At 40.6% G+C, this 16,595-nt stretch overlaps 1 protein-coding gene across 10 annotated transcripts in view; it reads right to left on the reverse strand.

Moving 5' to 3' along the window:
- Positions 1-16,595, reverse strand: part of Bbs9 (Bardet-Biedl syndrome 9) — a 321,391-nt gene that overhangs the window by 288,954 nt on the left and 15,842 nt on the right. For all 10 annotated transcript variants that reach the window (XM_048339489.1, XM_048339488.1, XM_048339486.1 and 7 more), the window contains one exon: positions 13,892-14,005. In XM_048339489.1, the coding sequence (XP_048195446.1) occupies positions 13,892-14,005 (114 nt within the window). The remainder of the gene's footprint in view (positions 1-13,891; positions 14,006-16,595) is intronic.

Here is a 16,595-nt window from a genome sequence, read left to right on the forward strand (position 1 = left end):
CCTGAGCTACATAAATGAGACCCTATTTCAAACTAAAGAAAAGAGAACTCCGGGCTGAGAATGTGGCTTAGCAGTGGAGTGCTTGCCTAGCATGTTTGAAGCCCTAGGCTCAATTCCTCAGCACCACATAAATAGAAAAGGCTGGAAGTAGTACTGTGACTCAAGAGGTAGAGTGCTAGCCTTGAGCAAAAAGAAGCCAGAGACAGTACTCAGGCCCTGAGTCCAAGCTCCAGGACTGGCAGAAAAAAAGAAAAGAAAAGAGAATTCCATCGATATCATCTTCACTTGACTTTTGACGGAGGGATGCAAAGCCCTCTGATTCTGATCCGTTCTGAGCTTCCTGATGTTTCAGTCCAGTGACTGAGATCTGCTTTTATGTCCTGCTTCTCTGTGTCTGCAGAAGCCACCCAGGTTATTTCTCCCTTGGAATTGCAAACCCCTGTCTCCGTGGGCAGGAGTGGTCTAGGCTGGTTCAGAAGACTTGTCTCATCAGCAGTAGATCACAGTGGAGGACAGCAGCACTGTGCCTGGTCTGGACTATGAACCAAAGCTTTAATCAGTTCTACTGGGCTGTGGAAGCTCTGACTGCAGCCACCACCATCCCTAATAGTCATGGCTGCTACTAAAGCAGCTAGTGGCTTACATATACACTATACTTCCACATGTCACACAAATGTAATAGCTGAGTTGTTAGCCATGCTGCTGCCCAAGGCCTAAATCAACTTTGTTTAAAAGACCAGTAGGAGCAGACTTCATTTCTCAAGGCAACATGTTGTGTGGATTAAATCTTGAAACTGTCAAAGCCCTGTTATTCTTTATTTTTTTTAAGGGTCTCACTGTGAAGCTCAGGCTTGCTGGAACATTCTATATCACAGTGCCATTTGTGGTTTGTGGATATCATTTGCCGTCTTAATTAACAAAAGGTCTAACAGCTTAGTTCTCCCACTTTTTAACGGGAGACCATGATAAACATGTCTATAGATTAAAATAGTTGTTGTATTCTATCGAAATGACCAGCCAGAGTATTGGTTACTATTTTTTACGCCAGGTACTAGAGACTGAAGCCAAGTCCTCAGGCTTAAGCTATGTCCCAGAATGGTCTCAAACTTAGAATCTTCCTTACTCAGCCTCCCAAGGAGTTGGGATTACAGGCCCATGCCACCACACACAGTTAGGACTACTACATTTAATCATCTCCTGCAAAGACAATGCTGACCACAGATGTCACTTTTCCAGTCTTCACCTTTAATCACTTAGGGAAAAAATGATTTTTTTTTCAAACACCACCAAGAAACTTCATTCCTTTCAATCATTCCTGCTCATCAGTAGCAGGCAAGGAGGTATTTAATCACTTAATTTCCATTGGGTACATAGAGAAAAAGTAACAACTTTATAATCATGTAAAAACAGTTAAATGAAGTTGAAAGGGCTCAAGTAGTAGAACACTTGTCTAGCAAGGCCCTGAGTTCAAAGCCCAGTACCACCAAAAAAAGAAATTGTAGACTACAAGGAATTCTCTTTATAACTTTCCCCAAGAGCTAAAAGTTTGTGTAGCATTATGTAGGAAGATACTGTTTGATAGTGACGTTGTTTTATGGGGCTCGAGTGCTTTATCAGTGACAAGACCAAGTATGAGGTGAGTCCCAGTCTACCCTAAGACCCCCTTGCTCTACTGACTTCCCACTGTAGCCTCATAAAGGATTTGACAACAGATGGGGGAAGTATCCACTATTGCAACAACACATGAGGGAAGTGCTCCACTACTACAACAGATGAAAGAAGTGCTCCACTATTACAACAGATGAGGGAAATGTTCCACTGTTACAACAAAAGATGAGGGATGTGCTCCATTACTATAACAGATGAGGGAAGTGCTCCACTAGTAGAAAACACCTAAACTTCAATGCCAGGAAGAGCAGACACTGGAAACCATGTTCTTCTATTTGAAGTACATGAATGACAAAAAAGGTACAGAGAATGAGAAAAAAAAATGGTACAGAGGCGAGACATGGGCTATCACATTATGCACTGGTCAATCCCTAAAAGAAAACAACACTTATCTATTATTAGCACCAACATCTCCCAACTAATGAGTGGTGCTGGTGTTCACCCCAGCTGAGCCTACCAATTCACTGTCTGGACTGCAATCAAAAAACTAAGAAGGCTCTGGGACACAGAGCCCCTCAGCCACCGCATGTGGTCACTACACAGGCACTTGGCAGACGGGAAAAGCTAGGGTGTAGACAACTTGGGTTATGGAAGACTGAAGATTTAATTATTGAAGGCTGCCTCAAGATGAGGCAAAAGGCAACTTATGACCTTTCCTTTTAGTTCACTATTTTCTTTGGCCAGGCTAACATTCCAAAGAACTTAAATGTTTTTATTTATGTGACAATATAATCCCATACAAGCTTATAGAAGTCACCGAATGATTTTTTTTTAATTCTACCATACTTACATACAGTATTGGTAAAATTCAGTCTCCATCACTGACAGTCCTAATTCAAACATACTGAACCTTTTATAAATAGTATTTTCTTTCCACTTCAGTCACAAATGTGAAACTACTGTGCTGTCAGACTTCTAATCTACACCATGCCATGTTGTGTCTACATGCTGATGTGAAACTTGCCTTATAAAAATTCTACTTTTCTGAAGTTCCATGTGGCTGAAAGAAAACCCAAATAGAGTAACTGAAAGAGTTAAAGGAAAATAAGTTTTCACAAGGCACAGAGAAAAGAAGTAAATGTTAAAGAGGTAGTAAAATGCCTTTATATTAAATATTAAATAACAAAAATTATTAAAAACTGAAAACACTTTTCTTTGTAACTGTTAACCACAAATAATAACTAGATAGATATGTATATATACATTTATATCATGATTTCTTCCAAAATTAGTTGAAAGGAAGAATAATATATTAAAAACACAGCAACAAGTAGATAAGAACTCTTTTTCTAGTGGTAAGTGTGCCATATAAAGTCAATATCACTGATAGATGGAAAAATATGAGCCACACAAGGTGGCTCAAGCCTAAATCTCAGCTATGCATGAGACTGATATCAGAAAGATTATAGTTCAAGGCCAGCCAGACAAAAAGTTATTAACATCTCATCTCAACCAAAAACCCAGGCATGGTGGTTGGACCCTGTAATCCCAGCTGAACAGGTAGCATACATAGGAGGAACACAGTGTGAAGCCAGCCAGCCCCAGGCAAAAACACAAGACCCCATCTAAAAAATAACTAAAGCAAAAAGGGTTAGAGGTGTAGCTCAGTACAGAGTACCACTATAGCAAGCAGAAGGTCTTGACAAGAAAAAGAAAAAGGAAAATATTTTGAGTCTAAGTAACCCCAGGTGGCCTCTACTTCATCCCTCTGAGAGACAAGGACTACCCTAACTTGCACATTGTGGTATAAGTCCATCATAGGTGATGGACATGAAAGTAAAACTCAGAAGTTGCTAGAATGATGGCACTGGGGTATCTGAGAACAATTATTATCCGAGTGCCATGGTATTTGTGTGGTTTGAAGAAGAAATGTCTCCCATGGGTGCCTGTGTTGAAGGCAGGGTCCTCAGCCAGAGGCACTTTACGGAGAAGTGATAGAAACTGTAGGAGGCAGACCCAGCTGGAGGAAAAGTCACTTGGGGCAAAGCCCTGACAGTTGGGTCTCCTTCTGTGTCTGCTTGCCATGAGGAAGTCACTTTGCTCTTCCCTGTGTTCCTAGCCTCACCTCAGGCCCACAGCAAAGAAGCCAGCCAACCATGGACTGAAACCTCTGAAACCAGGAGCCAAAGTAAATCTTTCCTCTCAAGTATTTGTCAAAGATAAAAAGTCTGACCAAAATGTGACCTTGCTCAATCATATGGCTCCTTTGGTTCTGTCACTCAACAAATACTTATTTATTAGCATGTGCCAATGTCTGGAAAACAGTACATACACAGTAGTGAAAAATGAGATAATCTTTGCCTTCAGAATAAACTCCATCTACTTCCTCTCTTAGAACACAAATAGACTTGATCTCTAATGAGCAAAGCAATTAAGTAAGAAGCAATATGTCAGAACAAACAGGAGCCTTGGAATTAGATAGGTGTGTATTCAAATCCTCACTACACATGGATATGTTTTACATAAAATCTTTGCTTCTCTAAGCTTTGGTTTTCCAATCTGAGAAAAAATGGTCATTAACAGGGTTAAATGCAATAGTACAACATACAGAAGACCACAGATAAAAGCTCTCTCTCGGGCTAGAACTATGGCCTAGTGGCAAGAGCGCTTGCTTCGTATACATGAAGCCCTGGGTTCAATTCCCCAGCACCACATATGTAGAAAACGGCCAGAGTTGGTGCTGTGGCTCAAGTGGCAGAGTGCTAGCCTTGAGCAAAGAGAAGTCAGGGACAGTGCTCAGGCCCTGAGTCCAAGGCCCAGGACTGGCAAAAAAAAAAAAAAAAAAGCTCTCTCTCCATATAGTCTTTTCTACAAATAAATATAGATGTTCTGGCTAGAAAATCAAATTCCAGAAAACAGAAACATAAAACCTACAAAGGAACACATCTTCTAAATGCCAAAGAAAGAGAATAAAAGAGAATAAATTGTACAGGAAAGGAACACTTTGACCACATCAAAACACAATTTAAAAGCCAAGGCCAATGTGAAAAAAAATGATCTTCATATCAAATTAATTGGTGCTAAACAAATAATTCATATAATAGAAAGAAAAGATTGCCTGTCCAGAATCATTCAAACTAAACCATTCAATACACAGAACTTTTTATAATGAACATCCATTTTTCAAAACCACTGCTGGCATTCATTTCAAAAGATTCTTTAAAATTTTTAACAATGAGTAAATAAACAAGTAAATGATAAGAACCTATGCAGGCAGAAATGAAGTGAAAGGAAAGGTAGGACTTTAGGCCATAATCTTTCATGGATGGTGGTCTTGAGCAGATGCTTATGAGCATCTCAGGATACATCTCTGTCATGTGAAGCTGCAAGCTCCCCACTGCCCTTGGAGGAGTGTGGGTGGGTGTGTTTGTGAGTGCACACATATCCAACAGTACACAATTAGAAGATGGGAAGGGGGGCAGTATAAAGAACTAGAAATGCCTGCAATCCAGAGCTCTAACTTCATTACATTCCCTTCCCATATCACAAGACAAACAAATTTTACCATTTCCTAAAAAAAGTAAGAGAGATCAGAAAAAATACAAAGATTATATAAATAACAGCCACCAGGGTAAATATCCCAGAAAAGACAATGCGTTTGGGGAATAGGAAACAGGCAGGAGAAAGGATGCTGTTTGAACTCAAAACATGCTCAAGAGACCAAATGGAAAGAGGAACGGGTCATAGCTCCTGAAAACAGACAAACAGGGACAAGGGGGCATGAGAAAGCTAACTCAGGAAGCACAGAAGATCCATCCTAAGGCACTTCTCTCACTTCCAGGGAAACAAGCTGCTGGCAATCCAGATACTATGAACCAACCTCACACTGGCCAAGTAACAGGACCCTCAATTTAAACACCAGCCAGGCGTATGTGAGTCAAGAAGCTAAACAAAACTTTAGCAGAGAGGACTAAGGCCAGGTCCTCCAGTAAGGCTGCCATAGCCCTGGATAAACTGTGTACCTCACAGTCCTTCCCAGAGCCCCCCACACAGGTGATGAGCTGAGATAGTGGATAATGTCCAGCCTAAATCAGTAAGTCAGGAGGAAAATGGCTCATCTCTGATGGGATCTGAAAGGGGAGAAGGAAAATTCACCATCACCCTTTAAAGGCACACTGGCCCCAACAGGGTTGGCCAGGCTAAGCCTAAGCAAGATAAATAGACTGGCCTGGCAAATCCACAAAGGCAGTGCAGAAAAAAAATGGCAAGGAGAGAGGAACAGAGGAAGGTAATATGCAAAAGACAGATGGAGGAAAAACAGACCAAAACCAGAAGAAAGCTCTCTTAAAACAGGTCACACTATTGAGCAATTTAGTAAGACAATTAAACAAAACAAGCAAACACAGTAATAAGGGAGGCTGAAGAACTAACACTACATGATGAGAACAAAATGTAACACACATCTATGTGTGTGAAGACAGAAATAGATATAGCAAAAATAGGGGCTGGGAATATAGCCTAGTGGCAAGAGTGCTTGACTCGTATACATGAAGCCCTGGGTTCGATTCCCCAGCACCACATATATAGAAAATGGCCAGAAGTGGCGCTGTGGCTCAAGTGGCAGAGTGCTAGCCTTGAGCAAAGAGAAGCCAGGGACAGTGCTCAGGCCCTGAGTCCAGAACTGGCAAAAAAAAAAAAACAACACACACACAAAAAAAAAGATATAGCAAAAATAGACAGATCCAAAATATGGCTGTGGTGTCATCCACCTAGTCTCAAATGTTGAGTGATCACATGACAGCTGAGTCCAGCATCCTAAACCACACTGTAAAGACATATAAAAGGAGGCAGATCTAAGTGACTGCTATGTGGTAAAAGTCCCCCAAATTCCCGGGTTAACCTTACTTCCCAGATTAACCTTACTTCCCATAATGCTGGCATTATGGAGCTGTGGGGAAGTGACTGAGTCATACAGGCTCTACCTTCCTGTCACACAGACGGCAGGAAGGAGACATAAGACCCCACGGGACTGCAGACAGCAATCCAAAGACCCTGTACCACTTGAGGCAGTAGACCTAACAAACACTCTGTGGCCCCTCAAGACTGCAGACACCATTTCAAAGAGCCTGAGTCACAATTTGAACAGTCTTTGTACAATTCCATAGGGCTTTCCCAGAATATAAAACATATTTTCATATTGGTTTTGCTTCTTGTTTTCCACTTTAAGGAAAGAAACATTTTGATGCTGAGTATAAAGATTGGTAAACAAAATAGAACTATCATGAAATATTTTTAAATATCATATATTACAGTTTTCAATTTTCTAGTAAATCCAAATAATGTGAGTTGCTTTCTATTTTTTGGCACACCCATATGATTTCAATCAATGCAAAACAAGAGCCAATACTTAAGCTATTTAAGAACATGTGTACAAGTTCAAAGTTTTTCTAAGAAATACATCTATTTAACGTATCAATTGCCATATCTTGTTTACATCCCATAGTAAACAGCACCAGACCTTACAGAAAAACACACATTTGTCATGTCTTTGCCTGTTTGGAAGAAAGGTCAACTCCAGAAATATCCACTGTACATAGTGACATCATTGCAAACAACCAAAGAAAGATATACACATTTCAGTATGGGGAATGTGAAAAGTCAAAGATATGAGGCAAAACTCATAGCCTGTTAATTTCAAGTTTCAATCTACCTATAAAAATTTGAGATATGCCCCCCACTTCAGAATTAAAACATGACAAGAACTGGATATGTAGTTCAATGGCAGAGTGCTTGGCTAGCAAGCCTGAGGCCCTGGGTTCTATCACAGCCCAGCAGCCAATTAATTAGTAAATAAATAAAATAGGTAGGTGAAGCCAGGCACTGGTGGCTCACACCTGTAATCCTAGCTAGTCAGAAGTCTGAGATCTAAGGACTGTGGTTCAAAGCCAACCCAGGCAGAGAAGTCCACATGAGACTCTAATCTCCAATTAACCACTGAAAAACCAGAAGTAGAGCTTTGCCTCAAAGTGGTAAAGTGCTAGCCTTGAGCAAAAGAGCTCAAGGACAGTGCTCAGGTCCTAAGTTCAAGCCTCACAACCAACAACAACAACAAATAGGTAGATGGATACATATATACATCATAGATGATGGGTAGCTTTGAAAACATTCGATTGAACTGAATTATAAAGAATCTTCAATTAGGAATATCACCAGGAGCAATTTTACTCCCACAGGTGACCAAAGAAGGTTGAAACCTACCCTACACAGTGCATGCTTGAACGGCCTGGCCCTGCTCTCTCCAACTCATCACCGCTTCTCCAGCACTCTAAATCCATACTGCCTTCCTCTCCTGACAGATCTGAAGCACCACCCAGAAAGGGAGAAGGGAGAAAAGAAACCAAATGGGAGACAAAACCTATTTCATGCTCCTATGTGAATACTGCCCTGCTGGGTTAAAGGTGTCCCCACGTACACTGCCCGTTGTTAGATCTCCAAGCAGGCTAACTCAAGCTAGATTTCTGCAACAACTGCGTTAAGTGTAGCCCTAACAGGCACGTTCATGGCCATTCAGAGTCTACCCACCTTTGCATTCCCCATAAAACCTCCACCAGTATCTGAGAGCCACAAAGAAGGCAAACTCTGGTACCATCGGTGGCTGAAAGTGGCTTATCTTGCTTCTGAGCACCATTGCATCTATTAGTAACTCCACTCTGACCCCTCCCCCGGAAGTTCCTTGCAGCTGACCCTTTCAGCATACCCCTTACATGCGACCTTGTCAGAGAATCAGCCAAATAAAGCTCCCTGTATCCCAGGACCATCCCACAGTCCTCACCACACCCAAGGAGAAAGAGTTGACATGCAGTTTCCCTAGGTAGCCCAGGCTGGCCTGGAATTCATAATCCTCTTGCTTTAGTCTCCTGAATACCAGAATTACAGGCATGCACCACCACACCCAGCTAAAATATCTTGACAGTAGCCAGATACATTACACAGACCACATGCAGGAATATTTTATCAAGCTGTGTGAATACAGTTGACCTTCAAATAATACCATTTTTCTTCACTCCACTGCCAGATTTCTATCAGCCAATATGCTCAAATGCTATTTTGAAATGGCAAGTTTATCTTATCTAGGTAAAATACCATGTTAACAACATTGGAAGTTCTAGTAACATTACAAAATAAAACAAAATCAACCAAAAATCTAGCTGAAATATCATTGTGTTCCTTTCTTCAAAAACAAGTCGAGATCAACCTACTAAATCCTACCATTTTTTTTCTTTTTTTGGTTTGGTTTAAAATTGATTTTTTTTTCTTTGAGATAGGGCCTTACTATATACCTCAGGCTAGCCTCAAACTCACAACCTCCTGCCTTCCACTTCCCAAGTGCTAGGATTACAGACACACACCAATACACATGCTCCAACTTTTCCTCCCCTTCCTGTTCTTTTTTGTTTTGTGCCAGTTCTTGGATTTGAATTCAGAGCCTGGGCACTGTCTGTTTGCTTTTTCATTCAAGAGTGGTATTCTACCACTTGAGTCACAACTCTACTTCTGGCTTTTGTGGGTTAATTATAGATAAAAGTCTCTTAAATTTTCCTGGCTCTGAATCTCAATCCTCAGATCTCTGCCTAAGTAGTTGAATTATAAGCATGACCCCCCAGTGCCTGGCAATATAGTGTGTGTGTGTGTGTGTGTGTGTGTGTGTGTGCGCACGCGCGTGCGCATGCACTCACTGTTCCTAAGGTTTGAACTTAGGTGCTATCCCTGGGCTTCTTTTGCTCAAGGCTAGCACTCTACCATTTGAGCCACAGGTCCACTTCGAGTGTTTTTGGTGATTAACTGAAGATGAAAGTCTCATGGACTTTTCTGCCTGGGCTGACTTCAATGATACTCAGATCTCAGCTTCCTGAGTACCTAGGATTACAAGCATGAACCACCAGCACAGGTCTAATACAACACTTCTTGTACTTCAGTTTTCTAAGGTGGACATCAATGGCTCATGCCTGTAATCCTAGCTACTCAGGATCCTGAGATGTGAGAATTGTGGTTCAAAGCCAGCCCAGACAAAAAAGCCCTTGTGAAAATCTTATCTCCAATTAACCACTCAAAAACCAGAAGTGGTGCTATAGCTCAAGTGGTAGAGTGCTAGCCTTCAGCACAAAGAGGTTCAGGGACAAGCCCTGAGTTCAAACCCCACAACCAAGGAAACAATAAAAATAAATTTGAGTTTTGACTATATTTACAAACCAAAGTATCAACCTAAAAGATGACAGTGAAAACGTAAGTGACCCATAAATGGCTCAATCTTTTTTTTTTTTTTTTTTTGGCCAGTCCTGGGCCTTGGACTCAGGGCCTGAGCACTGTCCCTGGCTTCCTCCGCTCAAGGCTAGCACTCCGCCACTTGAGCCACAGCGCCGCTTATGGCCGTTTTCTGTATATGTGGTGCTGGGGAATCGAACCTAGGGCCTCGTGTATCCGAGGCAGGCACTCTTGCCACTAGGCTATATCCCCAGCCCATGGCTCAATCTTTTTTTACCTAATCTATGAAGAATAAAGGTTATGTATTTGAATATAGCTATAGCAATCTATACTCCTTTCTGACAAGAAAGTGTTTCTCTAAACTAGGAAAGAAGGTTCATTCAGGGGAAACCCAAGAAAGGAGGGAAACACCACGGGGGTGGAGGGAGGGGGCTCCTCCTCTATTTGCTCCATAATCTTGGGCATGCTTTCTGACCTATATAGCACATAGAAGGGGGCTGGTGGGGAGGAGCACATGGCAAGCAGGCAGATACCTAAAATACTGTCAGGAATTCAAAGGTACAAGAGGCAGAAGCTGCACTTGAATGATGCTCTTCTTATGACCAAATTCATATGAAAGTTTAAAAAGCAGAGAGAAAATACTTTGATATTATATTCTACAAAATGTTAACTATTTTTTAAAGAAACACTGTGGGCTAGAGGTGTGGCTCAAGTGAGCCCAAATTCTAGGGACACCAAAATAAATGAATGAACACATAAATAAGGTTATAAAAAATAAAAAATAAAAGAAATGGTCTGTTTATTTTTCTTAAAGAGCAAAGTATTATCTGAGGATGAAAATTCCTCCATGAATGATTTCTTACTATACACCTCTCTCATAGGCACGCCATGCTAACCTCGAAACAAAGCAGGAGAGGACTGCCATCTAGTGGCAACTTACTAGCACCTATAGATACAGATTACTGCCTTCCCACATCATTTTGAAACACTTGTTTAAAGTAGCACCAAGTTCTATTTTTACTTGCCTCCTATTTCGAAAGAATGTAGAGTTACTCAGATTAACTCTAAGGAAATCTTCTAATTAAAAGAAATACTTCCTCATTCCCAGAAAGATGCAAATTAAACATCAGGCTACAGACATCAGGCTTAGAAAGTGAATGTTTTTGAAATGTGCACAGCTTTACATAGCACTGGAGGACTCTTTCACGGTTCTTAACCACTGAGCTGCTTTAGGAGTGGGCTGCATCACCTCACAAGGCCATGAGCTAAAGGGAACAGGACAGACTATGTGACCAACTCTGTCATACAACCCAATGCAGATACTGTTTCTATATCATAAAGTTCACTCTTGTACAGTATACAACTCAACAATTGTAGTAAATTTACAGCACCATATAACCACACCTAATTTTAGAACAACTTCAGCATCCCAAAGGAGCAGCACCATCCATTACCAGTAACATCTGTTCCTCCCACCAACCAACTTTTGTCACAAACTTTTCCTGCTGAGCTGGCTTCAAACTACAATCCTCAGATCTCAGCTTTCTGAGTAATAGGATTACAGGCAGGATCACCCACACCAAGCATAAAATGTACTTTTAAAATGTAAGGTAGAAAGTGGTATTGTGGCTCAAATGGTAGAGTGCTAACCTTGAGCACAAAGAGGCTCAGGGACAGCACCCAGGCCCTGAGTTCAAGCCCTACAGTCGACCAAACAAAAGTAAGGTGTAACTTAAGAGCTAAGAGGAGAAAAGTACCACACAGGTACAATGCTGTCTATTCTTTTCAAAATTAGTATCAATCACAGATATTCCTCCCCATCCTAGGATCACAAGCTTCTCAGTATGACACAGATTGACAGAAAAGCATTCACATGGATTTAATAAAATTTTTTGTGACACGGGAGCCTGCATATCAAATGAGGACCTAAAGAAAGAATTTAACCTGTGAGTTTTTTTTTTCCAGTACTGGGGCTTGAACTCAGGGCCTGAGCACTGTCCCTGGCTTCTCTTTGCTCAAGACTAGCACTCTACCACTTGAGCCACAGCACCACTTCTGGCTTTTTTCAACATATGTGGTGCTGAGGAATCGAACCCAGGGCTTCGTGTATGTGAGGCAGATGCTCTACCACTCAGCCATATTCCAAGCTCCTAACCTGTAAATTTTTAGGCTGGCTTAGATGAGAAAATGGACAGTCATAGAGAACTGATAGGACAGAGGAAGTGAAGTCTTCCTTGCTTAGTAAGGCTAAGTGAAGAACGTAGCAAGCTCACATTCTCTGTGACTGTCACCTTCAGGGACAGATAGAATATTTCTCTCACAGGAGAGTCTAACACCTGCCTCGGGGGAAGAAAGTAGAGGTCAGAGTAATTTTCCTATTTCTATAGTGCTCTTCAATGTGACAAGTTCTGTGTGTGTGTGTGTGTGTGCACACATGTGTGTCCACATGAACTGAACTCAGGGCCTTGTACATGCTGAGCACACACTCTATCACTAAGCCATATCCCCTCCCCAGCCCAAAGGTGGCATACTTTAGGGTATCATATCTTGAATATCATCACATTACATTGGGAGAACTTAATAACATACAGGGGGAAAAAGGAATTCTTTGGTTTTACTTTAAGTTGGTTAACTTGATCTGATAACATAAAAGGGATAATATAATGTATATAAATAATACTTGACATATGATCTAAAGGACTGTTAATGATGCTACAGAAAAAGCATTTGCTTTTAATTAGCACAAGTACTTTGTTTCTCTTTGGACTCCAGATTTATAGACCCTAACAATTTGCATTTGGGAATTTGCAAAGGAAAAGCAACTTGAAAATGGCTAAATAAGAATGACAAAGTTCACCAGAACTGTCAGTCATGTTTTCATAGAGCAGTGGAAATCAATTCTAAAAGCTGAGGGCAAGAGGAAGTGACAATTTCTCCTCTGCATGCCAGCCTCCTCTCTTCCCCTCACTCAGGCACTTCCTGCAATACACGCAACCCTTTGCTAAGGAGAGAAAGAAACACCCAAAGCCAGGAGAACACAGCTTTCCCTTAGTCCAGGCTGTCAGCCCTTCTGTCAGTGGGTTCTTCATCACTAGTTTCAACCAAGCTCTGTGGAAATTACTCAGGGAAAAGTTGCTTCAATGCTGAACATGTACTAACTTTTTCTTGTCAATACTCCCTAAGCAATATAGTATAACAATTCATACAACATTTACATTTTATAAGTATGAGCAATCCAGAGTTTATCTAGACATGATTTAAGGTATACAAAGAAAGCTATGCATGGTCATGCACACCTGCAAACCCAGCACCCAGGAAGCAGAGCAGGAAAATTGTAAGTTCAAGACTACCTTGGGCTCCATAGCAAGATCCTGTCCAAATAAATAAATAACATAAAGAGACCAAGTCTTCTAAAGACTTTGGCTTCAAAGGGATTGAGGGATCCCCTGGAATTGACTCCAAGGTCCCAAGACACAAAAAGACAGTTGTGCTTGGTAAAGGTGATACCAATGTCCAATCTGAGATAGACATCTCTTTCTCTAGCGTCTATTTCTCAAGCTAAAGAGCCATGGCTTGATGAGCAAGATCAAATCTACATTCAGTCCCCATTTGTCCCCTTCTACAGCTGCTCTTGTGCAGAAAGAGCCCACAGGACCCTGTGCAGCAGCACCGAAGATGGGAGGATGGAGGAAGGGCTTACTGCTCCACTGAGCACATCACCGATGAGAAGATCAACCTCACTGAAACAGCTCTACCACACAAAAGCTCACATTGCTTGCTAGCTTATAAAAGACCAAGTCTGAAGAAAAAAAAAAAAAGAAAAGCATCTAGAAGTAAATCTGTTGACCACATATGTTGATTACATGAGTACAATATGAATACTTCCACTATTCGTTACTTTAGTATTTAGGTACAAAATTCTCACTAAAGCATCTGTTTTAATTCTCTAAGATTAAAACTACATAATCTTCCATATTTTTATATGACCAGATATTCTAGATCTGCCACAAAAGCAAATGACCTTTTACGCCACCAAATGGTCCATATGTCATATTGCAGGCTGTCCTCTGAAGGTGATGCTCATACATTAATGTGATCTGATACTGGTTCCCATGCTCCACATTACCCAAGGTTCCTGAGGAGAAATATTAAAAAGATTACTTTATCTTTGTTTATGCTAACAAACCTCTCATTTCTTCTCATTCTCCATGCCAACTCTAAATTTTATTTTAATGAAACTTAAAATTACAAATCATTAAAAAATTATGAACAATTATTTCATAGTAACACAAAGTTGGCACAGTTAGAACTTTTAAATCTCAGCTTTATCTCTGCATTAGATGAAGTACTACCATGGGGAACATTTATGATCTATTTCTATTAGATATGCCTGAATAAAGTGTAATTTTTGAAGTAACAACAAAGCTCTCTAATTTCAGTTCTGAAATAAATGAGGTTAAGTTCCTTGCATTTACAACAGAGTAAAGAAATGCATCAGTGTTTAAGAAAAACATCTCAATACTTCAAAGCAATTCATTTTCCTGCACCAACTCTCAAATACTAAGTGCCCTAATATATTCTAATAGAATGGGATGATCTTTAGAGCTTTCCTCAGCAAGTAAATAAGACAATGTGTTTTCTTTGAAGTCAGTCAGGAAGAACCTCCTTCAAAACAAAGAAAAATGTTCTCTCTGTACTTAAAAAAAATCCTGTAATTACTTTCTATTTCATCCCAGGAAATAAAAGATTATTCACCTGTATTTACTCTCTAGTGTTAGAATTTTAAGAATAGTTATAGCTAAAAAGGCAGGTGCAGTGGGTCAAGTACGTAATCCTAAGCTTCTTAGGAGGCAGAGATGGAGTACAGGGGTTAATAAAGGTTATGGGGGCAGAGGAAGGAATAGAAATACAGAGAGGAAGAGAAAGATTGGCACCTCTGACTGTTTTGCTGCTTTACTGGAGATAAGAATCAAAGAGTTTCATGCATTTGTCTGCCTGAGTGTCTTGGAATCAAGACTCTCAGCTCTCAGCCTCCTGAGTAGCTAGGATTACAGGTATGAGCCACTGGTGCCCAGCTTAAGTTTTTTTTTTATTATTATTATTAACAGTTAAAAGAGAAAAAACTAATAAAGCAGGACTCTTGGAGAATCACTTCTACTCAGTTCCATGACCCTAAAAATGATAATGATGAATTTCACATACCCACAGAATATAAAACAAAGACTCAAACCTGCAGATAGGTATGACAGAAGATGGCTTTCTGGAAGTAAGCCAATGAGAATAATCATCCCTAACCAGATACATGGAGACAGGAGGGAAAATCCTAGCTAAATAAGATACCACATTTACCTGAGAAGAGGTCCAGCCTGTCCTTATTCTCCAAATAAGCTAGATGCTTAGTAAATGTATATTGTGAAGTATATAACTATTCATAAAGATATTTAAGGAACAATACCAGTATGGTTTAAGCTCACGTATCTATTAACTTTGCTCATAAACCGAAGCCCAACAACAGGAAAGCCCAACAGAAAGAAATCTGAGCCAAGTGCAGTGGCACACATTTATAATCCCAGTGCTGGGGAGACTAAGGTAGGGAGAGAAAAAGGAAAGGAGGGAGGCAGGGAGGGAAGTTGGGGAAGGATGTCAAATACTACCACTCCCACATGTCAACCCAGTAGCTTCATTTAAACTGAAAATGTCTGTGGGTCTCTTGTAATAGAAGCTAGGTCAAAGTTCAGTCAGAAACCCCAAGAAACATTCAAAGAACAAAAACACCCATTTCCAAGTCTTCTCAATTTAAGCTGAGTCAGAAAAAATATACTAATTGTCAGCCTAGGAATATCCTAAAAATCTAAAGACATGAGAGTCAAAGGGAAGTGAGGTAGTCATAGGAGATGTAGTGTGAACACATTCTGGTCTCCTGAGAATATAAAGCTTCTAAATGAACACAAAAAGAGCAATAAGATCACCATTCCCACAGCAAATAACTTTCATTTTCAAAACTAATTTGACACTGGACACCCAGGTATACCATAAACAAATTGTGACCACACAGGCCAGTTTCTTTCACCATGCTTTCACATGTCATTCTTAGTACACACACCAAAGTCCCATGGAACCATAGAATCTTTTGTCTTTCTGGGCCAGTCATAATTCAAATAGGACCAGGGAAGCCCAAGAGTCTAACCTAATTTCTAGTTTCTGATATGCCCTTCTCTCTACCTTGCTTAACTTCTATGCAGCAGCCATAGGGACTGATTCCCCATTAAGTACCAAGGAAGACTAAATGTGAGCAAGTCCCTTCTACAGCCTGTGGAATCCAGTTAATAAAACATCACTGGCATGATCAAGACTGAAGGAACTGGAGCTAGGAAGAGTGTTGCATGCCTGTAATCCTAGCACTTGGGAAATGGAGGTAGGAGGATCATACAACTCATATGTAGTTAATTCCAAGCCAGCTTGAGGCAATATAGTAAGGATCTGTCTCAAAGAATAGATCCATGAAATCAGGTGACCCATGCAACCTTTTCTACTTATTCTGTCCTATCATTAGGAGGAGCAATATCCTTGCCAGGAAGCCAGTAACAATGTGTGTACACAGGGAAAATAGCACCGATGAGAAAGAGTTAGCGATCTGTACCCTCATTCATTGAACCAGTGTCTACTGCCTGTCTAACACTACCAGATTGCCTGTTAATTAGTCTGCCTTCAGAAGCAAGTAGAGC

This window comes from Perognathus longimembris, chromosome 2 (genome assembly GCF_023159225.1).
Source record: "Perognathus longimembris pacificus isolate PPM17 chromosome 2, ASM2315922v1, whole genome shotgun sequence".
Taxonomy (NCBI): Eukaryota; Metazoa; Chordata; class Mammalia; order Rodentia; family Heteromyidae; genus Perognathus; species Perognathus longimembris.